Here is a 24,469-nt window from a genome sequence, read left to right on the forward strand (position 1 = left end):
TTGTTGATCAAATTCACTTAAAGTAGATTTCTCAACGATATTTACTTGGGAAAAAATTGTATGGCAAATTAATTGTTTTTCACTGGACATTTTATATTGAAAGAACTTCAGAGCCTGCTTTTGATACGCATGTGATCTTAATTGGATTCAAAGCCTACACCTACACTTCACTGCACAGACTCAATCTAGACATGACTCACATACTGTATGTTGTTGTCTCATTTTGTGTGGGCTATCATGGGAAGTAATGTGTCACATACTCAAAAGGACTGAGAACTTTGTTTTTACAGTTCATCATTTATGGACAATGTAAAACCTTATCTTCAGCTGACATGTTGATTACTCACCATAATGGTTACATCATTGCGATTCATGGACTCACTTGTATGTATGCATTTCCTGCAATTCTACACATTTTGCCATGGGGCAGAGATAATTTTTTTTTCAGTTTTACAGCGAATTTCCTGCAGGTCTACACAATTTGCCATAACTTATGCCATGTTAATGATATCTGAGTGAGAGTGACTAATAAAATCAATGGGGGCTCCCTTGAGGTCAGGGCCCCTGGGCATGTGCCCTGAATGCCTGGTCGGTGTTCGGCCATGATTACTACAAGCTTAGATAGCTGGCTAGACTAACTTAAAAATTGTTAGCTGACATGGCTAATTGAGAGAAATTGCTGATGCACAACCAAATTTCGAACTTGCACCTTGTGTATTCTACTATTCTAACTCTCAACAGTAAGTTGAGACCCCCGAGTTCCTTAAATAAAATGTGTTTTGTTGTTGCTGTTCTGGGGCCCTAAGCGACCGCTTATGCCTGGAGCTGGCCATGGCTATATCAAACAGTTAACCATGCAGGTAAAGTACATGAGAAATACATTCTAAACTAGAGGAAATAAATAACGTGGTTCAGTGAATTTCTGCTAGGCTCTTTGCAGAATTTTTATAATAATAATTGTGACAGTAATTTAGGTAATCGGGCAACGTAATTAGGAAACTGTTCCTAAATCAGAAACCTTTGTGTCTGTTCAATAGATATGCAGATATACACATCCAATATACACACCAGTTTCATTGTTTATTTGAATAGGGCCTGAAACAGTGGAAGGACACAAACCGACTGACATTCACAGCGTTTCAATCTCTGGTCAATGCAGAGGGCTGGAATAACTTCTGGGTTTATACTCTCTGGTTTTCCGCAAAGGTTTTACCATTTAAAGAGATAGATCAGAACATTTGATCAATGACTCTCAATGACTCATTTCTCTTCACTTCTTGTAGTGGGGAGCGCAGTATGCATTTCTACATGTATCCGGTTGGAATCATGTTGTTTTTACTTTAACACTTGCGGTTTGTTCATAAACACCCACATTAGCTAAATGGGATTGTGGGATATCACTATAGTCAGTGAGAGAACAAATCACTTGTGCAGTGAATAAACTGTTTTCATTGGACATTTCTGCCTGTGTATATCAGCCATGTCTGCCTCAAAACTTCATTTCAAAAAGGCGTTAGCCAATTTCAGACAACTTAAAAAGCACTGTCGTCATTTGTCTTTGACTATGCAGTTCTTCTCAGTGACAACCCAAAAAACTGGTCAGGTCTATTTATGCTTTAACAGTGCTTTTTTTGCTGTGTATGGACCTCATTTGTAACAAATAATCCTTAAATATTTGATATTGTGTTGTTCTGCCACTGAAGTTGACATTGTTTATATTGAATGGTCTGTTTTTGTTATTATTCTGTTGCATACAACTGTAAAAATACAGTAAATTCAACAATCACATTGCATGTTTTCATTTTTTTTGTCATTTACTTTAAAAAAGCTAATGTTATTGTACAGAGATCAAACAGGACAGGACACACCAGTAATCTGAATGTACACCTCAATATTTGGGCAAAACCAGTCAACTATCAACACTTACATTAACTTTTTGAGTGACACAAACTTGGTAGTACTACCATCACCTCAGATCAGCTTCCAGGTCGACCCTCTCCCTCCCCACCTTCCTAGACATGTCCCGTCTTCTGGTTTTTGTCCAAAAGAAGACATACCGCCAATGCAAACCAAAAAATAAGAAGAGCGAACCAACGATGTTATTGGTGGTTCCTTTTGTTCAATTTCTTCTTCTGGGACCAAGAGTCTTGTTGTTTTTCAGTGCTGAGAGAAGCTGAGGATGGCCTGTGTTGCATCAAAACTTGAGTAGGAACAAAAAGAAAACAGTCAGCAGTAGGCAGAAGGAGCAGTGGGGCGACAGGGCTGCCCTGTTCACATCGTGCATCATGGTCCCGGGGCCTGTTGGGGAAAAGATTTTGATATTAACTTCACAGTAAGGCATCTAAAGAGGCAGTGCTTCCCCCACTTAGCTCTCTTGCTGCGCCTATCTCCCCCTCCACAGCTAAAAAAGTGTGGGTTCTATTGGCTTTAACTGACAACTTTGGTGCAAAACAAAACTGGATGTTGGCTTTAGGGTCTTTTCCTGGAAAGTAATCTAGGGGAAGGAGGACTGCAAAGAGGTCATCATCAGCAGTTCCGTTAGGCAAAGAACCAACAAGATGGATTCCTCCTGCACATTGAATAGGACAGGTTGCTTTGAAAACTGAGCATATGCTCCATCAGACACTGACCATCTTAACAAAACATAGCCAGGATCTCAAATAGCTTTTTAAACACAAATCCATCATTCATATCAGAGATGACATGGTATTCTATCCCCTTTGATGATCAAAAAGAAACATGCAGTACAAAACAAACAACATTCCCCAAATACCTTGGCATGTGAAGTGAGGAGCACGACTGAGGCTAGAGAAAATATTCATGATTATAACGTTGAGAACAGAATAATGTAGGATGGCTAAAATGGCTTCTTAATATGTGTTTATACATTTTTACATTTTAGTCATTTTAGCAGACGCTCTTATCCAGAGCGACTTACAGTTAGTGAGTGCATACATTTTCATACTGGCCCCCTGTGGGAATCGAATCCACAACCCTGCTCTACCAACTGAGCTTTTTGTTGCAGTTTGTTAGTCTCTATAAACTGCTGGAACTGCAGTCAAATGAAAAGTTGACAATGCATTGTGGATTAACTGTAATGCTATCCTAAGAGTTTTAGAAGTTTTCTATGACTCAACAAATGTGTATACTGAGCTATTGTACTCGCTCAATAGCTATTGTATCCAAAGAGGCTCAGCTGTTTCGCATGATATGCCTCTAGAGATAATCAAGAAGTTGGTGCTTTCTGTCCTATTTATAGCAACAATGTTGCAATTAATTGATTAATGGCTTTATTCTACATTACATAACGGCAAGTTTGGTTCACTGTGGATTATTCCCCCACAACTATGAATAAGACCAGAATGTATGTGTCTGCTTTCTATCCCAGCATACAGACACATCTACATTTAGGCCAGGATTCAATCAGATCAGCTTTAACCCGCGGTTACCAACAACTGCATAGTATATCATTGCTTTTGTTTAGGCGATGTCGGAGGTGAAACTGCGTTGTAATTGTGAAATCCATAAGTGGCTCCCGCCGTTATACCTATCGCAGACATTGCCATTGGATGCATTAGTAGAAATCCCATGCAGCTGTCTTGGAAGATCAAACACTGGAATATGTGATGTAATCTAAACCTAGGCTGATATAAATCCTTATTATTTTTGTTTAATGATTTTACATTTCAGTGTCATTATTTCTATATAGCCTACACTTTCTCATTCTGAACTTCTAACACGGGTGGGATTTAAGGACGGGAGTGGTTTTGTGACAATGACCATGTAAAATAGGGACTTTTAGCAGTCGTAGGGACAAAGATTCAGCAGGTGGCAGGCAGGTATAGGTGCAATAGGTGGTTGAATTTATTTACACAGCGCTGATGTTCAAGATGAAGTTAATACATTTACAAATATATATATACAAACTTCTGACTTCAAACTGTCAGTATTTAGTCTTCAAAAGGAAAAGCATATAAGCAGGCAAAACCTGCTTTCAAAAAGACCATGTTAGGGTGTATCAGGCTCTCAACAGACTGATTCTACCCAGAAGCCCAAAAACAGGCGCATATATTCTCTAAGCCTGGGACATAACCATGTCCAATGACAATACAAATGTAAAAGGCATATTCCAAAATCCTTCATTACACTGTAAACATTACTCTAAAGCAGACATACAGTGGGGAGAACAAGGTTTTCCTACTTACAAAGCTTGTAGAGGTCTGTAATTTTTATCATAGGTACACTTCAACTGTTAGAGACGGAATCTAAAACAAAAATCCAGAAAATCACATTGTATGATTTTTAAGTAATTAATTTGCATTTTATTGCATGACATAAGTATTTGATACATCAGAAAAGCAGAACTTTAATATTTGGTACAGAAAACTTTGTTTGCAATTACAGAGATCATACGTTTCCTGTAGGTCTTGACCAGGTTTGCACACACTGCAGCAGGGATTTTGGCCCACTCCTCCATACAGACCTTCTCCAGATCCTTCAGGTTTCAGGGCTGTTGCTGGGCAATACGGACTTTCAGCTCCCTCCAAAGATTTTCTATTGGGTTCAGGTCTGGAGACTGGCTAGGCCACTCCAGGACCTTGAGATGCTTCTTACGGACCTTGAGATGCTTCTTACCTTGAGATGCTTCTTTGGCTGTGTGTTTCGGGTCGTTGTCATGCTGGAAGACCCAGCCACGACCCATCTTCAATGCTCTTACTGAGGGAAGGAGGTTGTTGGCCAAGATCTCGCAATAAATGGCCCCATCCATCCTCCCCTCAATACGGTGCAGTCGTCCTGTCCCCTTTGCAGAAAAGCATCCCCAAAGAATGATGTTTCCACCTCCATGCTTCACGGTTGGGATGGTGTTCTTGAGGTTGTACTCATCCTTCTTCTTCCTCCAAACAAGGCGAGTGGAGTTTAGACCAAAAAGCTCTATTTTTGTCTCATCAGACCACATGACCTTCTCCCATTCCTCCTCTGGATCATCCAGATGGTCATTGGCAAACTTCAGACGGGCCTGGACATGCACTGGCTTGAGCAGGGGGACCTTGCGTGCGCTGCAGGATTTTAATCCATGACGGCGTAGTGTGTTACTAATGGTTTTCTTTGAGACTGTGGTCCCAGCTCTCTTCAGGTCATTGACCAGGTCCTGCCGTGTAGTTCTGGCCTGATCCCTCACCTTCCTCATGATCATTGATGCCCCACGAGGTGAGATCTTGCATGGAGCCCCAGACCGAGGGTGATTGACCGTCATCTTGAACTTCTTCCATTTTCTAATAATTGCGCCAACAGTTGTTGCCTTCTCACCAAGCTGCTTGCCTATTGTCCTGTAGCCCATCCCAGCCTTGTGCAGGTCTACAATTTTATCCCTGATGTCCTTACACAGCTCTCTGGTCTTGGCCATTGTGGAGAGGTTGGAGTCTGTTTGATTGAGTGTGTGGACAGGTGTCTTTTATACAGGTAACGAGTTCAAACAGGTGCCGTTAATACAGGTAATGAGTGGAGAACAGGAGGGCTTCTTAAAGAAAAACTAACAGGTCTGTGAGAGCCGGAATTTTTAGTGGTCGGTAGGTGATCAAATACTTACAAATAAAATATATAATGCAAATTAATTACTTAAAAATCATACAATGTGATTTTCTGGATTTTTGTTTTAGATTCCGTCTCTAACAGTTGAAGTGTACCTATGATAAAAAATTACAGACCTCTACATGCTTTGTAAATAGGAAAACCTGCAATATCGGCAGTGTATCAAATACTTGTTCTCCCCACTGTACATATTATCAGAACCAAACAGAACCTATTCATAAAGAAAAAAATAATTGTTCACAGTTCATAGTAACCTCATTCACAATATTGGCTTCCTCGCAGGAAGGCCGTATACTCCGCAGGAAGGCTTGTGCACATACCCAACTTTGACAAGTACCGGACATTTAACAGATGGAAGAGCTCCAAAGACTAACATACAAATACATTTGCTGGAAATAAAATTATAATATCAACCTTGAGAATTTTTCTGAATGTCTATGTGCACTATAAACATCGCTGCCACTCAGAGGGTAAGAAATGGTGAAGGAAAATGTAACTATGTACAGTTGAAGTCGGAAGTTTACATACACTTAGGTTGGAGTCATTAAAACTCGTTTTTCAACCACTCCACAAATTTCTTGTTAACAAACTATAGTTTTGGCAAGTCTACTTTGTGCATGACACAAGTAATTTTTCCAACAATTGTTTACAGACAGATTATTTCACTTATAATTCACTGTATCACGATTCCAGTGGGTCAGAAGTTTACATACACTAAGTTGACTGTGCCTTTAAACAGCTTGGAAAATTCCAGAAAATGATGTCATGGCTTTAGAAGCTTCTGATAGGCTAATTGACATCATTTGAGTCAATTGGAGGTGTACCTGTGGATGTATTTCAAGGCCTACCTTCAAACTCAGTGCCTCTTTGCTTGACATCATGGGAAAATCAAAAGAAATCAGCCAAGACCTCAGAAAAACAATTGTAGACCTCCACAAGTCTGGTTCATCCTTGGGAGCAATTTCCAAATGCCTGAAGGTACCACGTTCATCTGTACAAACAATAGTACGCAAGTATAAACACCATGGGACCACGCAGCCGTCATACTGCTCAGGAAGGAGACGCGTTCTGTCTCCTAGAGATGAACGTACTTTGATGCGAAAAGTGTAAATCAATCCCAGAACAACAGCAAAGGACCTTGTGAAGATGCTGGAGGAAACAGGTACAAAAGTATCTATATCCACAGTAAAACAAGTCCTATATTGACATAACCTGAAAGGCCGCTCAGCAAGGAAGAAGCCACTGCTCCAAAACCGCCATAAAAAAGCCAGACTACGGTTTGCAACAGCACATGGGGACAAAGATTGTACTTTTTGGAGAAATGTCCCCCCCCCATCAAAAAGAGAACTGTTTGGCCATAATGACCATCGTTATGTTTGGAGGAAAAATGTGAAAGCTTGTAAGCCGAAGAACACCATCCCAACCGTGAAGCACGTGGGTGGCAGCATCATGCTGTGGGGGTGCTTTGCTGCAGGAGGGACTGGTGCACTTCACAAAATAGATGGCATCATGAGGAAGGAAAATTATGTGGATATATTGAAGCAACATCTCAAGTTATCAGTCCGGAAGTTAAATCTTGGTCGCAAATGGGTCTTCCAAATGGACAAGGACCCCAAGCATACTTCCAAAGTAATCCAAGATGGCGTAGTAGTGCGGTCATGTATTGTGTTGTGTCCTCGTGTAAATAGCCTGTTTTTTTTTGGTATTTTATTCATATATATTTCTCTATCTCACTTTCCATCCTCTAACTAAATATACTTTCCTCTAACCCACCTCACCCAATGTGGAACAGATTCTGTTATTTCTTTATTTTTATCAAGAACCTACAGCTAACTAGCTACTTGCTATTAGCCACCGTTAGCGGTCTTCACCACTGTCCATGGCCTGCACTACCTACCAGCCAGCTCTAGCCTGGACAATTATCGGCCAGTCTGCACAGCGTGCTATCGCCCAGAGCATATCAGATTTTCTGCCGGAATCACTGGACCTTAACATCGGACCATCGCAACTAGCTAGCTGCAACCGAATGGCTGTTGTTGGCTAATATCCACTTTCCGACGTACCAGTTAGCCTTGAGCTAGCATCGAGCCAGGCCCATCTCCCGGCTATCTACCTCTCTGTCAACCGGACGGGACCTCCTAGTGTCGACATGGAGCCCCGCCGATCCATCACGTCTGGTCTGCCGACGAAATCGTCTGATGTGGTTTCAACAGGCTTCCCGTTGCGACGACCATGAAGATCCATCTGCTAGCCCCGGCCCGCTAGCACGCGCAATCAACAGCTGTGCCTCCTGCTCGCCTGTGCTTTAGCAGCCTACGATCTGCTCCCGGACATACTTAGTGCTGTTCACTAGACCTTATGATCACTCAGCTACACAGCTAATGCCTGCTGCACTGTTCCTTTACACGGTACCCCATCCTGTTATCTGTTTAGCCTCAGCCCAAACTTACGTTGAATAACACCTGTGATTGCGTTATGCCTCTCTCACATGTCAATATGCCTAGCCTATTGCTGTTTGGGTTAGTTCTTAGTACACAATTTCACCAAGTTCAGCTCAACCAGCCTCAGAGAGCTCCTTTGTCCCACCCCCCATACACGCGAAGACCGACTCAATCGGTACCTCCAGTGATGCTATCTCTTTCATAGTTACCCAATGCTTAGGTGTACCTCCACTGTACTCATTTCCTTCCATATCCTTGTCTGTACATAATGCCCTGAATCTATTCTACAACGCCCGGAAATCTGCCCCCTTTCTCTGTACCCAACGCACTAGAAGACCAGTTCTTAAAGCCTTTAGCTGTATCCTCATTCTATTCCTCCTCTGTTCCTCTGGTGATGTAGAGGTTAACCCAGGCCCTGTAGCCCCTAGTATCACTCCTACTCCCCAGGCACTATCATTTGTTGACTTCTGTAACCGTAAAAGCCTTGGTTTCTTGCATATTAACATAAGAAGTCTCCTCCCCAAGTTTGAGTTATTCACTGCGTTAGCACACTCTGCCAACCCTGATGTTCTAGCAGTGTCTGAATCTTGGCTTAGGAAGGCCACCAAAAATTCAGAAATGTCCATTCCGAACTACAATATTTTCCATCTAGATAGAACTGCCAAAGGGGGCGGAGTTGCAATCTACTGTAGAAATAGCCTGCAGAGCTCTATCATACTATCCAGGTCTGTGCCCAAACAGTTTGCGCTTCTTCTTCTAAAAATCCACCTTTCCAGAAATAAGTCTCTCACTGTTGCCGCTTGCTACAGACCCCCCTCAGCCCCCAGTTGTGCCCTGGACACCATATGTGAATTGCTTGCCCCCCATCTATCCTCAGAGTTCGTACTGCTTGGTGACCTAAACTGGGATATGCTTAAAACCCCGGCCGTCCTACAATCTAAACTAGATGCCCTCAATCTCACACAAATTATCAAGGAACCTACCAGGTACAACCCTAAATCCGTAAACATGGCCACCCTCAAAGATATCATACTGACTAATTTACCCTTTAAATACACCTCCGCTGTCTTCAACCAGGATCTCAGTGATCACTGCCTCATTGCCTGCATCCGTAATGGGTCCGCGGTCAAATGTCCACCCCTCATCACTGTCAAATCGAGAATTTCAATAAGCATTTTGCTACGGCTGGCCATATTCAAATAGCTGATGTCCTGAAAGAGCTGCTAAATCTGGACCACTACAAATCAGCTGGGCTAGACAATCTGGACCCTTTCTTTCTCAAATTAGCCGCCAAAATTGTCGCAACCCCTGATACTAGCCTGTTCAACCTCTCTTTCGTATCGTCTGAGATCCCCAGAGATTGGAAAGCTGCCGCGGTCATCCCCCTCTTCAAAGGGGGTGACACTCTAGATCCAAATTGTTACAGACCTATATCCATCCTGCCCTGCCTTTCAAAAGTATTTGAAAGCCTAGTTAACAAACAGATCACTGACCATTTCGAATCCCACTGTTCCTGCTCCGCTATGCAATCTGGTTTCCGAGCTGGTCATGGGTGCACCTCAGCCACGCTCAAGGTCCTAAACGATATAATAACAGTACTGTGCAGCCTTCTTCATCGACCTGGCCAAGGCTTTGACTCTGTCAATCACTGCATTCTTATTGGCAGACTAAATAGCCTTGGTTTCTCAAATGACTGCCTCGCCTGGTTCACCAACTACGTCTCATATAGAGTTCAATGTGTCAAATCGGAGGGCCTGTTGTCTGGACCTCTGGCAGTCTCTATGGGGGTGCAAGAGGGTTCAATTCTCGGGCCGACTCTATTCTCTGTGTATATCAATGATGTCGCTCTTGCTGCTGGTGACTCTCAGATCCACCTCTATGCAGACGACACCATTTTGTATACATCTGGCCCTTCATTGGACACGGTGTTAACAAACCTCGAAACGAGCTTCAATGCCATACAACACTCCTTCCGTGGCCTACAACTGCTCTTAAACGCTAGTAAAACTAAATGCATGCTCTTCAATCGAACGCTGCTTGCACCCGCCCGACTGACTAGAATCACTACTCTCGACGGGTCTGACTTAGAATATGTGGATAACTACAAATACCTAGGTGTCTGGTTAGACCGTAAACTCTCCTTCCAGACTCACATTAAGCATCTCCAATCCAAAGTTAAATCTAGAATCGGCTTCCTATTTCGCAACAAAGCCTCCTTCACTCATGCTGCTAAACATGCCCTCGTAAAACTGACTATCCTACTGATCCTTGACTTCGGCGATGTCATTTACAAAATAGCTTCCAACACTCTACTCAGCAAATTGGATGTAGTCTATCACAGTGCCATCCGTTTTGTCACCAAAGCCCCATATACTACCCACCATTGTGACCTGTACGCTCTCGTTGGCTGGCCCTCACTACATATTCGTCGCCAAACCACTGGCTCCAGGTCATCTATAAATCACTTCTAGGCAAATCCCCGCCTTATCTTAGATCATTGGTCACCATAGCAACACCCACCCGTAGTATGCGTTCCAGCAGGTATATCTCACTGGTCATCCCCAAAGCCAACACCTCCTTGGGCCCACATTCCTTCCAGTTCTCTGCTGCAAATGACTGGAACGAACTGCAAAAATCTCTGAAGCTGGAGACACTTATCTCCCTCACTAACTTTAGGCATCAGTTGTCAGATCAGCTTACCGATCACTGCACCTGTACACAGCCCATCTGTAATTAGCCCACCCAACTACTTCATCCCCATATTGTTATTTACATTGTTATTTATTTTGCTCATTTGCACCCCAGTATCTCTATTTGCACATCATCTTCTGCACATCTATCACTCCAGTGTTAATACTAAATTGTAATTATTTTGCACAATGGCCTATTTATTGCCTTACCTCCATAACTTACTACATTTGCACACACTGTATATAGATTTTCTATTGTGTTATTGACTGTACGTTTTGTTTTTCTTTATTCCATATGTAACTCTGTGTTGTTGTTTTTAATCGCACTGCTTTGCTTTATCTTGGCCAGGTCGCAGTTGTAAATGAGAACTTGTTCTCAACTGGCTTACCTGGTTAAATAAAGGTGAAATAAATTTTTTTTATAAAAAAAGTTGTGGCAAAATGGTTTAAGGACAACAAAGTCAAGGTATTGGAGTGGCCATCACAAAGCCCTGACCTCAATCCTATAGAACATTTGTGGGCAGAACTGAAAAAGTGTGTGCGAGCAAGGAGGCCTACAAACCTGACTCAGTTACACCAGCTCTGTCAGGAGGAATGGGCCAAAATTCACCCAACTTATTGTGGGAAGCTTGTGGAAGGCTACCCGAAACGTTTGACCCAAGTTAAACAAATACTAATTGAGTGTATGTAAACTTCTGACCCACTGGGAATGTGATGAAATAAATAAAAGCTGAAATAAATAATTCTCTCTACTATTATTCTGACATTTCACATTCTTAAAATGTGGCTACCCGGACTATTTGCACTGCCCCACCACCCCATCCTTTTTACGCTGCTGCTACTCTGTTAATTATTTATGCATAGTCACTTTAACTCTACCCACATGTACATATTACCTCAACTACCTCAACTAGCCGGTGCCCCCGCACATTGACTCTGCAACGGTACCCCCTGTATATATAGCCTCCCTACTGTCACTTTATTTTACTTCTGCTCTTTTTTTCTCAACACTTTTTTTTGTTGTTGTTTTATTTTTACTTTTTTTTGTTTAAAATAAATGCACTGTTGGTTAAGGGCTGTAAGTAAGCATTTCACTGTAATGTCTGCACCTGTTGTATTCGGCGCATGTGACCAATAAAATTTGATTTGATTTAACTGACCTAAAACAGGGGATTTTTACTAGGATTAAATGTCAGGAATCGTAAAAAATGGAGTTTAAATGTATTTGGCTAAGGTGTATGTAATCTTCCGACTTCAACTGTAGCTGTATCACACATTAATCAGAAATATCTTAAATGTGGTAATAAACAGTAAAGGAATGGAATGGTGAAACGCTAGCAACTATTGTAGTATAATATGGAATATGGATTTAACTAATATCCTTTTTAACTTGTGAAAGCAACAACAAACATTTCAACAAGGGAACAAAGTGCTCTCCACTGGCGGGAGTTTGGAGAGCACAAGTGGAGAGACCTATGGTGCATCTTTGCCACAGATAACAAGAGCAGCCGCGGCTGCAGTTACACCTCCAACATCGCCTAAACAAAAGCAATGACATGCTATGCAGTTGTCGGTTACCGTGGGTTAAAGCTGATCTGATTTAATCCATATACTAAACAGGTATGATTTCTCATTATCTACACTGAACAAAAATAGAAACGCAAGACGTAAAATGTTAGTCACATGTTTCATGAGCTGAAATAAAAGATCCCAGAAATGTTTCATATACACAAAAACCTTATTTCTCTCAAATTGTGTGCACAAATTTGTTTACATCCCTTTTAACCGGCCTCACAACTGCAGACCATGTACAGTGGGGGAAAAAAAGTATTTAGTCAGCCACCAATTGTGCAAGTTCTCCCACTTAAAAAGATGAGAGAGGCCTGTAATTTTCATCATAGGTACACGTCAACTATGACAGACAAATTGAGAATATTTTGTCCAGAAAATCACATTGTAGGATTTTTTATGAATTTATTTGCAAATTATGGTGGAAAATAAGTATTTGGTCACCTACAAACAAGCAAGATTTCTGGCTCTCACAGACCTGTAACTTCTTCTTTAAGAGGCTCCTCTGTCCTCCACTCGTTACCTGTATTAATGGCACCTGTTTGAACTTGTTATCAGTATAAAGGACACCAGTCCACAACCTCAAACAGTCACACTCCAAACTCCACTATGGCCAAGACCAAAGAGCTGTCAAAGGACACCAGAAACAAAATTGTAGACCTGCACCAGGCTGGGAAGACTGAATCTGCAATAGGTAAGCAGCTTGGTTTGAAGAAATCAACTGTGGGAGCAATTATTAGGAAATGGAAGACATACAAGACCACTGATAATCTCCCTCGATCTGGGGCTCCACGCAAGATCTCACCCCGTGGGGTCAAAATGATCACAAGAACGGTGAGCAAAAATCCCAGAACCACACGGGGGGACCTAGTGAATGACCTGCAGAGAGCTGGGACCAAAGTAACAAAGCCTACCATCAGTAACACACTACGCCGCCAGGGACTCAAATCCTGCAGTGCCAGACGTGTCCCCCTGCTTAAGCCAGTACATGTCCAGGCCTGTCTGAAGTTTGCTAGAGTGCATTTGGATGATCCAGAACAGGATTGGGAGAATGTCATATGGTCAGATGAAACCAAAATATAACTTTTTGGTAAAAACTCAACTCGTCGTGTTTGGAGGACAAAGAATGCTGAGTTGCATCCAAAGAACACCATACCTACTGTGAAGCATGGGGGTGGAAACATCATGCTTTGGGGCTGTTTTTCTGCAAAGGGACCAGGACGACTGAAGTCGTGTAAAGGAAAGAATGAATGGGGCCATGTATAATGGGTCCTCTGTAGCTCAGCTGGTAGAGCACGGCGCTTGTAACGCCAAGGTAGTGGGTTCGATCCCCGGGACCACCCATACACAAAATGTGTATGCACGCATGACTGTAAGTCGCTTTGGATAAAAGTGTCTGCTAAATGGCATATTATTATTATTATTATTATTATTATTATCGTGAGATTTTGAGTGAAAACCTCCTTCCATCAGCAAGGGCATTGAAGATGAAACGTGGCTGGGTCTTTCAGCATGACAATGATCCCAAACACACCGCCCGGGCAACGAAGGAGTGGCTTCGTAAGAAGCATTTCAAGGTCCTGGAGTGGCCTAGCCAGTCTCCAGATCTCAACCCCATAGAAAATCTTTGGAGGGAGTTGAAAGTCCGTGTTGCCCAGCGACAGCCCCAAAACATCACTGCTCTAGAGGAGATCTGCATGGAGGAATGGGCCAAAATACCAGCAACAGTGTGTGAAAACCTTGTGAAGACTTACAGAAAACGTTTGACCTGTGTCATTGCCAACAAAGGGTATATGACAAAGTATTGAGAAACTTTTGTTATTGACCAAATACTTATTTTCCACCATAATTTGCAAATAAATTCATATAAAATCCTACAATGTGATTTTCTGGATTTTTTTTTCTCATTTTGTATGTCGTAGTTGACATGTACCTATGATGAAAAGTACAGGCCTCTCTCATCTTTTTAAGTGGGAGAACTTGCACAATTGGTGGCTGACTAAATACTTTTTTCCCCCACTGTATACAGTATAGGTATACTACGTACATGGCAAAAGTATGTGGACACCCCTTCAAATTAGTGGATTCGGCTATTTCAGCCACACCCTGAGAGGTGTATAAATTCGAGCACACAGCCATGCAATCTCCATAGACAAACATTGGCAGTAGAATGGCCCGTACTGAAGAGCTCAGTGGCTTTCAACGTAGCACCGTCATACAGTGAGGGAAAAAACTATTTGATTCCCTGGTGATTTTGTACGTTTGCCCACTGACAAAGAAATGATCAGTCTATAATTTTAATGGTAGGTTTATTTGAACAGTGAGAGACAGAATAACAACAAAAAAATCCAGAAAAACGCATGTCAAAAATGTTATAAATTGATTTGCATTTTAATGAGGGAAATAAGTATTTGACTCCCTCTCAATCAGAAAGATTTCTGGCTCCCAGGTGTCTTTTATACAGGTAACGAGCTGAGATTAGGAGCACACTCTTAAAGGGAGTGCTCCTAATCTCAGCTTGTTACCTGTATAAAAGACACCTGTCCACAGAAGCAATCAATCAATCAGATTCCAAACTCTCCACCATGGCCAAGACCAAAGAGCTCTCCAAGGATGTCAGGGACAAGATTGTAGACCTACATAAGGCTGGAATAGGCTACAAGACCATCGCCAAGCAGCTTGGTGAGAAGGTGACAACAGTTGGTGCGATTATTCGCAAATGGAAGAAACACAAAATAACTGTCAATCTCCCTTGGCCTGGGGCTCCATGCAAGATGTCACCTTGCAATGATCATGAGAACGGTGAGGAATCAGCCCAGAACTACACGGGAGGATCTTGTCAATTATCTCAAGGCAGCTGGGACCATAGTCACCAAGAAAACAATTGGTAACACACTACGCCGTGAAGCACTGAAATCCTGCAGCGCCCGCAAGGTCCCCCTGCTCAAGAAAGCACATATACATGCCCGTCTGAAGTTTGCCAATGAACATCTGAATGATTCAGAGGAAAACTGGGTGAAAGTGTTGTGGTCAGATGAGACCAAAACCGAGCTCTTTGGCATCAACTCAACTCGCTGTGTTTGGAGGAGGAGGAATGCTGCCTATGACCCCAAGAACACCATCCCCACCGTCAAACATGGAGGTGGAAACATTATGTTTTGGGGGTGTTTTTCTGCTAAGGGGACAGGACAACTTCACCGCATCAAAGGGACGATGGACGGGGCCATGTACCGTCAAATCTTGGGTGAGAACCTCCTTCCCTCAGCCAGGGCATTGAAAATGGGTCGTGGATGGGTATTCCAGCATGACAATGACCCAAAACACATGGCCAAGGCAACAAAGGAGTGGCTCAAGAAGAAGCACATTAAGGTCCTGGAGTGGCCTAGCCAGTCTCCAGACCTTAATCCCATAGAAAATATGTGGAGGGAGCTGAAGGTTCGAGTTGCCAAACGTCAGCCTCGAAACCTTAATGACTTGGAGAAGATCTGCAAAGAGGAGTGGGACAAAATCCCTCCTGAGATGTGTGCAAACCTGGTGGCCAACTACAAGAAACGTCTGACCTCTGTGATTGCCAACAAGGGTTTTGCCACCAAGTACTAAGTCATGTTTTGCAGAGGGGTCAAATACTTATTTCCCTCATTAAAATGCAAATCAATGTATAAAATTTTTGACATGCATTTTTCTGGATTTTTTTGTTGTTATTCTGTCTCTCACTGTTCAAATAAACCTACCATTAAAATTATAGACTGATAATTGTTTTGTCAGTGGGCAAGCATACAAAATCAGCAGGGGATCAAATACTTTTTTTCCCTCACTGTAGGATGCCAACTTTGCAACAAGTCAGTTAATCAAATTTCTGCCCTGCTAGAGCTGCCCTGGTCAACTGTAAGTGCTGTTATTGTGAAGTGGAAACTTCTAGGAGCAACAATGGCTCAGCCACGAAGTGGTAGGCCACACAAGCTCACAGAACGGAACCGCTGAGTGCTTAAGTGCGTAGTGCGTAAAAATCATCTGTCTTCGGTTGCAACACACACTACTGAGTTCCAAACTGCCTCTGGAAGCAATGTCTGCACAAAAACTGTTAGTCGGGAGCTTCATGAAATGGGTTTCCATGGCCGAGCATAGTGCCAACTGTAAAGTTTGGTGGGGGAGGAATAATGGTCTGGGGCTGTTTGTCATGGTTCGAGCTTGGCCCCTTAGTTCCAGTGAAGGGAAATCTGAACGCTACAGCATACAAAACGATTATGTGGCAACAGTTTGGGTAAGGCCCTTTCCTGTTTCAGCATGACAATGCCAACGTGCACAAAGGTCCATACAGAAATGGTTTGTCGAGACCAGTGTGGAAGAACTTGACTGGCCTGCACAAAGCCCTGACCTCAATCGCATCAAACACCTTTGGGATTAATTAGAATGCCGACTGCGAGCCATGCCTTTTGGAATGAGATGTTCGACGAGCACGTGTCCACATACTTTTAGCCATTGCGTATAAACTATTGCATCTTCAATTGCTATAATTGCATCCCCAGTGCACACAATAACACAATAACATTTACAGTATTAAACCGATATTGTACTTCAACAGTAACAGTAAGGCAGTCTTACCGTAGAGGATTATACTTGCATTGGTGATCCCCATGGTGTTCAGGGCCACACACGTGTAGTTTCCGTAGTCCTCTTCAGAAACATTCAAAAACATAAGCATGGATTGTTTACCTTGGTTCTCTATCTTAACCCCATTCAGTCCATTGAAGAGTCTGTAAAGAAGAAAATGCATTCTTAAAATGTTGGTACTGGAATCCCATATCTAGTGTATATGTTTATCCGTAACAAATCCCTATAGCTGTGAAGTTAAAAGCTACATCTTATCTCAATCAAATTTGGCCGATTGGGGGATATGGTTTGAAGGTGTAGTCCAGGGGTGTCTAACTACTTTTGCCTCGGGGGCCGCATCCGGTCTTCAACAATGTCCGGAGGGCCGCACTAATTTCTAAAAATATTTCCTTCCCATCAACATTAGCAAAAAATAGCTCTCTATCCATTGTTTTGGGAATGTTCTATGCTCCCCTGACTGCCTAGCTATTATTAGCGAGCTGGATAGTCAAGAAACGGTATAAATATAAATCCATTATCATTTCTGCACAGTTTCAATTTGGTTTTAGTAATCGTATATTGAGTTCGTTCCACAGATTGGACACCCATATGTTTGAAACCCCTGGTGTACTCTGTGAACAATGTCAGTATAATCCAGTCAAGTTTGATTGAACAAGGCCCATTGAGTGCATTGCTGTGTAGGTATTTGTGTATGTCACAGGAGGTTGGTGGCACCTTAATTGGGGAGGACGGGCTCATGGTAATGGCTGGAGCGGAATAGGTGGAATGTTATCAAATACTTCAAACACATGGTTTCCATGTGTTTAATGCCATTCCATTTGTGCCGTTCCAGACACTATTATGTGCCATTCTCCCCTCAGCAGCCTCCACTGGTGTATGTGTATGTAATTGAGAAGGGTTTAGCACAAGCATGGCTGCTAGGTAAAGACTATTAGTCTCGGGAACTTACATCGACAAAAATACTTCTGAAATAAGTCTCTAGAGCCCTAATACTGGGTCGTGCTGAGACGACAGCTCTGCATCGCTGTACAACAATCTGCATTGTGTAACATTTTCTCTTTGACTGCACCGCTAATATTCCCCACTCTTCACTGGCTTGTGCCGGTTCGTTTCGAAACAAGATTTATTTGTGAAGTGTAGTTATTCATTATAAAAACCCATCTACTTTCTCAGAGGTTGTGCAGGCAAAGCAGCCCCATTGACAGATACTAATTATGCAAAAACAAATACAACTCGACCTTATTGGCCATGATGGTTCTCCTCCAAAGAAAGCAATGTAATTTGAATAGTAAGTTATAATGATACAAAATTAAATGTTGCCTGTGGAAAATAAAAAAAACTGGGGGATAGAAATCTCCTAACAACCAACAAAAGGCTGAGACCCTTAAAGGCCCAGTGCAGTCAAAATTGTGAAAATGATGACAATGCCCTTTTAGTGTAAGAGCTGTTTGAAAAACAGAGTTTTGGCCTGTCTAATGACCACCAGGCGGAAGAGTGGTATATGGCCTAAATACAATGGTGGGAAAAGTACCCAATTGTCATACTTGAGTAAAAGTAAAGATACCTTAATAGAAAATGACTCAAGTAAAACTGAAAGTCACCCAATAAAATACTATTGAGTAAAAGTTTAAAAGTATTTGGTTTTAAATATACTTAAGTATCAAAAGTCAATGTAATTGCAAAAAATACTGAAGTATCAAAAGTAAAAGTAAAAGTATAAATCATTTCAAATTGCCTATATTAAGCAGACCAGACGGCACAATTTTTTAAATATTTTTTATTTATTTACGGATAGGCAGGGGCACACTCCAACACTCAGACATCATTTACAAACAAAGCTTTTGTGTTTAGTGAGTCCGCCAGATCAGAGGCAGTAGGGATGACCAGGGATGTTCTCTTGATAAGTGTGTGAATTGGACCATTTTCCTGTCCTGCTAAGCATTCAAAATGTAACAAGTACTTTTGGGTGTCAGGGAGTTATTTTCTTTAGGAATGTAGTGAAATAAAAGTAAAAGTTGTTAAAAATATCAATATTAAAGTAAAGTACAGATAGCCCCAAAAAAAGTAGTACTTTAAAGTATTTTTACTTAAGTACATTACACCGCTTTCTTTATACCATGGCTAAAGGATGTTCTTAACACGACGCAACGTGGAGTGCCTGGATACAGCCCTTAGCCGTGGTGTATAGGCTATATATCACTAACCCCTGAGGTGCCTTATTGCTTTTATAAACCGTTTGCCAACACAGTAAGGCAAAGAACGACACATCTAAATTGAAAATATAGTTTTAATAAATAAATTCATAATAAATACATTCTGCCAGAAAAAGCAGTCCAAACAAAAGTATCGTTGCTAGACTTGTTGCTATGCAACATAACCACAGGCTAGCTAGCAAGCTTACATTACATGTATGCAAAAACAGAGCATTAGTGCCACTTCTAGAGTGACTAACACATGGCAATTATTTATTAATGTTGATCTGAATGATGCCATTTATTGTGCACGAATGAAAAAATGGTCCCATGTTATTGTTTGTTGTTGGCTTGCCTATGTTGTCGTTTGTTGGATCCATGCTGCTGGATATGGATGCCATTATTTTTGCTGGGGGAGTTGCTGCTTTGTTGTCAGAGAGAATAGTGCTCCTCGCTTCCAGATTTGGCCTCCAGTAACTTTGAAGAGAGGTTTCGGATCTGTGTCCACTGACAGACATTATTTCTCGTGCCTCTAGTCCGGCATCCAACTGTTTCTGGATCATGGTGGTTCGGAGGCAGTTGTTTGTGTAAATCTGCGACGTGCCAGCTATTTTGCAGATCTTTGGCAACATTGTTGCGAGGGTGTTCATTCCCATCGGCTCTTTTGTGTACCTGAAACATATAAAAGACAATAACGTTAGCTAATAGTTAGGCCTACATAGCTACCAGTTATATTGTAAATTTGATTTAGCTAGCTAGCTAACAGTTACATACCATATGTATCCGTTCACTTCTTTCCATTTCGGGAGGAGGTAAAACGCCGGGGCGTTGGAGGGAATGAGGGATCGATGCTACTTAAGCGAAGCTACCGAGCAGAGGGGATCACCCGGCAGTTCAAACATGAATCCCCTTCCACTCTCCCTGTTCTTCTCCTGCGAGTCCTTGTGGTTTTTTGTGGGTTTGTTGAATGAGAGAGTCGCATACTGTAGGCCATTCTCGTCTGTACATATATTAAATGAATCAGGTTTCAGCAGACGGTTTCCCTCCTTCCCCCTTCGACCAAAATGAAGTTGAACATCAAACCATACTTTGTTCACCAAACCATCAGGTGTTTCAGTGTCCAGAGCCTTAGATTGTTTGATGAGCTGCTGAGTGTAGGCAGCTTTGTCGCGCCCCTCTTTCCTCAACTTTTTAATTACGCCGACAAACACATTGTTGCTTGTTGTGAATTCGGTGTCCTTCTGTATATTCCATGAGAAACTGTCCAGTGTAGCTGCTAATCCCATATTCTTCGCCATTCTTGTTACTTACTGAACCATAAAAGTCCTATAGTATGTCGTTCAGCTCCGTTTTTGTTGTATTCCCAAACTCACAATGTATCATTTTTCCACACACCAGTCAGTGAAGCAGGTAAGTGCCCACTTTGTTTGTTTCACATTGTTCTTGTTTGTCTCAAGTTCATTTAAACACTTATTTTCTACATGGGCATGTCAAACTATTGTTGATGTAGCCATTTTATCAAGGTGAAAAGGTGCAATGATATCAAGGTGAAAAGGCAAAACGTGGTATACGATCTCACATACACACGGCTGAATGCTGCTTTAGCCAATCAGCATCCAGTATCCAAACTACCCGGTTTATAATAGTTACTAGACAAATAAGAAATGCAGTTCCAAACCTCTCTGCCAATAACAGCTACTTTTCAGTTTCCCCCTCCCCACTCAGACCACTCCCAGACAGTCCTAACAAAATTCTTGCTTGAGAAATTGCTCTTTGCTAAGAAGCTATTTATGTTTCTTTTTTTACAATTTTAATCGAAAACAATCACAGTAAGGTACATAATTGTTACCCAGAAATGATTTGATATTGAGATTTAAATGGCTGCATTGGACATTTAAAACATAGACTATATTAAAAAAATTAAACATGTAAGGACTTACCTGCGGTCCTCTTTGTACCACTCAAAATCTGCACCAGGAACAGCAGAGGCCTCACATTGGAGCACCCCTTTTTGGCCCACTGGGGTACCTGTACTCCTGGCCTTCGAAATGAAGGGAGCGTCTGTAGGATGCATGACATTGAGGTTATTAAATTAGTTTTATAGCGGTACATATCCATTTTTATCATTAAAGGTAGACTCAGCAATATGACATCATCACACACCGCTGGGCAACTTCCTGCTTAAAGAAATCAACACCAACATTCTGATCTACCAAGACTGACACTATTGGGTATTCCTAGTGTGGGTATACCTCACGGGAGGGTGCACATTGGAAACAGACTGTTTTTGCTGTCTTGAAAGATTGAAATGATGCTTTTGTGAATGATGTCATATTGCTGTGTCTACCTACCTCATAACCATTAATTTGATGTCCTTTAAACTGAACTGTTTCAAACAGGTGAAGTATCTGTTATTCTGAATAATCTGAAAAGTCCTTCAGTATGTTTTCTGTTGATACCAATGTACATTCGAGCTAGCATGCTAAACTAACAAAAGGCTTCTTAAATGAACTTAATAACCCCAGTAAGCTCTTAAAACAAGATTGGATCAACAACAGCCTTGAAAAACCATGCAGCTGATAAAAGAGCCAAATTAGCGGACTATTTATTTGTTTGAGTGTTGAGGTGTTTGGCGTCATTGTTTGTTTTTATGCTTACAATTGACTGTGACTTTCACCGTCCTCACATCTGGGGCTGAGATGTCATTGGAGGAGATGCATTCATACGATCCCGACTGTTCTTTAGTGATCGCTGTCATATCAACATATTCCCCTTCAGTGACAAATTTGTGGCCTGAAAAAGAACACAAAAACATCCGTTTTTAAAAGTAGAAAGCATACAGAGGTGCACAAGGTATTCCCAAAAACCCCACATGATTAAAGTGCAGTTTCATTACCTGACTAATAATTTCAATTTGATCTAAAATGGCTCCCCAAAAGCCACATAACAACTCAAACCTAGTTAATTACATAAAAATTCACAGAACCATAACAAATTCCTAGCAGCAGCTCTTGAATTTGACACACACATATGCATGTAAACATACTTCCATTTTCTAATGGTCTACTGAGCATGAAACAGTACTTGCAACCAGGTTAAACAGGTGTGATATCCAAGATGCATGGAAATCAACCTTTCAAGGAGTCTGCCACATTGACTAAGGTAGCGTGTAGGCTATACAACCTTATGATTTATTATTGCAAGTGAGTGCAGAGCATACCTTTCATCTATACATCAGACACTACAACGTAACATTGCTTCACCTGTTCGTTAAATATTTGAAAACAGGAGCCACTCAAGAGTTACAGTAGCTGTGTCCACATTACAGAAACACTGACACTAAAAATGTTATCGAATGTCAACACACATAGCATAAAATCAAATTTCCCCAGACATCAGCAGTCTTGTAGGATTATCACTGCTTTCGCAACGGACATCATAAAGTCTCTTCTGTGTGTGAGGAGGGGGAAATGGGGCTGAGACTGAAATGGAGAGGCACCTTTACTTGGAGATAACCCATTCCCAATCAGCTGAAATGTCACGTACAACAATAACCCTACATTAGCATGATCTCATTACTTTCCCCAAGCCCTGGTCCCACCAGCAACTGCTGCTGCAGCTGACAGGGGACTGACTGGAAAGGTTGTGCTGGGCTGGGTTGTTGCTTTTAACTTTAATGGGGAACGGAAGCACTGGTAATTGAACATTTGTATTTTGCATTTCTATCAACATTATGCAGATTGGGCGAAGAAGTGGAAATTGAGTTATTGACCACTACTATGTTATTTTATGGTTGCAGGTTGTGATTGGGTGAGTGGTGGCAAGGTTAACCTAAGATAATATGGGCTTTAGCCTAACAGCAATTCCTTGTCCAAAAGATGGGCGAAAATGGTGAGGCCTGTATTTTCAGCCCAATCGATGAAATAATGATGTTAGGTTGTAAATGAAAGAGAAAAAGGTTGGGTACTTTCTTAAGATTCATGATACAGTTACTCTGCTTTTGTATCTCAGCAGCATATTCTACTTTGAGATTGAACAGATGGTAAAGGAATATGATACAGCAATTCATTTGGAACGGGAGGTCACCAAGGGTAGTAAACTCTAGCCTTAGAGAGAAATAGCGTGTGCAGGCACTCTTGATGTTTGTGACTGCTAACTGGCTCAATGAAGACAATGATGAGTTGAACCAGGTGACAAAACAACTAGACCTTCTGGCATTCTATGTTTACCTACCCTGACTCCTGTTGGGGTTTCATTTATACATTCATATCAGTAGTGGTATGTAAGGTACACTAAACAGAGTAAGCAGAGAAATGTACAGGACTTGATAGGAGAAAGTTTGATTACAATGTTGTACTGAGATCATGGTTGATCTTACAATGTACCTTGTGTCAAAGCAAAAAACATCTCTTCTGTTGTAATATTCATGCCAGCTTTTTGGGGGCTGGAGGGATTTGATAAACACATCAATCTTGACTACATATTCCCAAAATATTATGCCAATAACTTGCTTCACAGATGAGCCATATCCTCCAAACCCTGTTTCCTTCTCTTTTGCAACTTTTGTCAGAGTCTGAAATTTGCTGTGCACAAAGGCTCTGCCTGACTCAACCCTATTCTTATTTTATTATTTTCCCTATCATTGAACGTTTTCATATTATTTCCACAACACTGCAGAAAAACAGCACCGTTGGTGTACAATTGAGAATAATTAATGGTGGCAGAGCGGTTTCTGCTTCAGCATAAGCAGTCTTAGCAACCAAGGCTCTTTCACCTTTTGCTGCTAAACCAGTTAACAATTCTAGAGAGAAATAATGTTTTTGTAATGCTACACGTAATGGTCCCCAGATGTTTGAGTGACCAGTTTTCCGTTAGTAAGGGGAGCATTCTTTAAAATACTTTAAAGTACTACTTAAGTAGTTTGTACTTTACTATTTATATTTTTGACAACTTTTACTTCATTACATTCCTAAAGAAAATAATGTGCTTTTTACTCCATACATTTTCCCTGACACCCAAAAGTACTCATTACATTTTGAATGCTTAGCAGGACAGGAAAATGGTCCAATTCACACACTTATCAAGAGAACATCTCTGGTCATCCTACTGCCTCTGATCTGGCGGACTCACTAAACAAACTTGCTTTGGTTGTAAATTATGTCTGAGTGTTAGAGTCTGCCCCTGGCTATCTGTAAATAAATAGAAAACAAGAAAATGGTGCCGTCTGGTTTGATTAAAATAAGGAATTTGAAATTATTTATACTTTTACTTTTGATACTTAAGTATACTTTAGCAATTACATTGACTTTTGATACTGAAGTATATTTAAAACCAAATACTTGTAGACTTTTACTCAAGTAATATCTAGACTTTTACT

General features: G+C 41.4%; 1 protein-coding gene across 1 annotated transcript in view; it reads right to left on the reverse strand.

The window, feature by feature from the left end:
* Positions 1-2,194: 2,194 nt before the first annotated feature.
* LOC311136545 (opioid-binding protein/cell adhesion molecule-like) overlaps positions 2,195-24,469 on the reverse strand; it is a gene marked incomplete at both ends in the record, with an annotated part of 251,840 nt that continues 229,565 nt past the window's right edge. Inside the window, 4 exons of the mRNA XM_084170712.1 lie at positions 2,195-2,298; positions 16,892-17,043; positions 21,033-21,153; positions 21,751-21,885. Coding sequence (XP_084026838.1) covers positions 2,195-2,298; positions 16,892-17,043; positions 21,033-21,153; positions 21,751-21,885 — 512 coding nt within the window. The remainder of the gene's footprint in view (positions 2,299-16,891; positions 17,044-21,032; positions 21,154-21,750; positions 21,886-24,469) is intronic.

Source organism: Coregonus lavaretus, assembly GCF_964263955.1.
Source record: "Coregonus lavaretus genome assembly, chromosome: 10".
NCBI classification, from domain to species: domain Eukaryota; kingdom Metazoa; phylum Chordata; class Actinopteri; order Salmoniformes; family Salmonidae; genus Coregonus; species Coregonus lavaretus.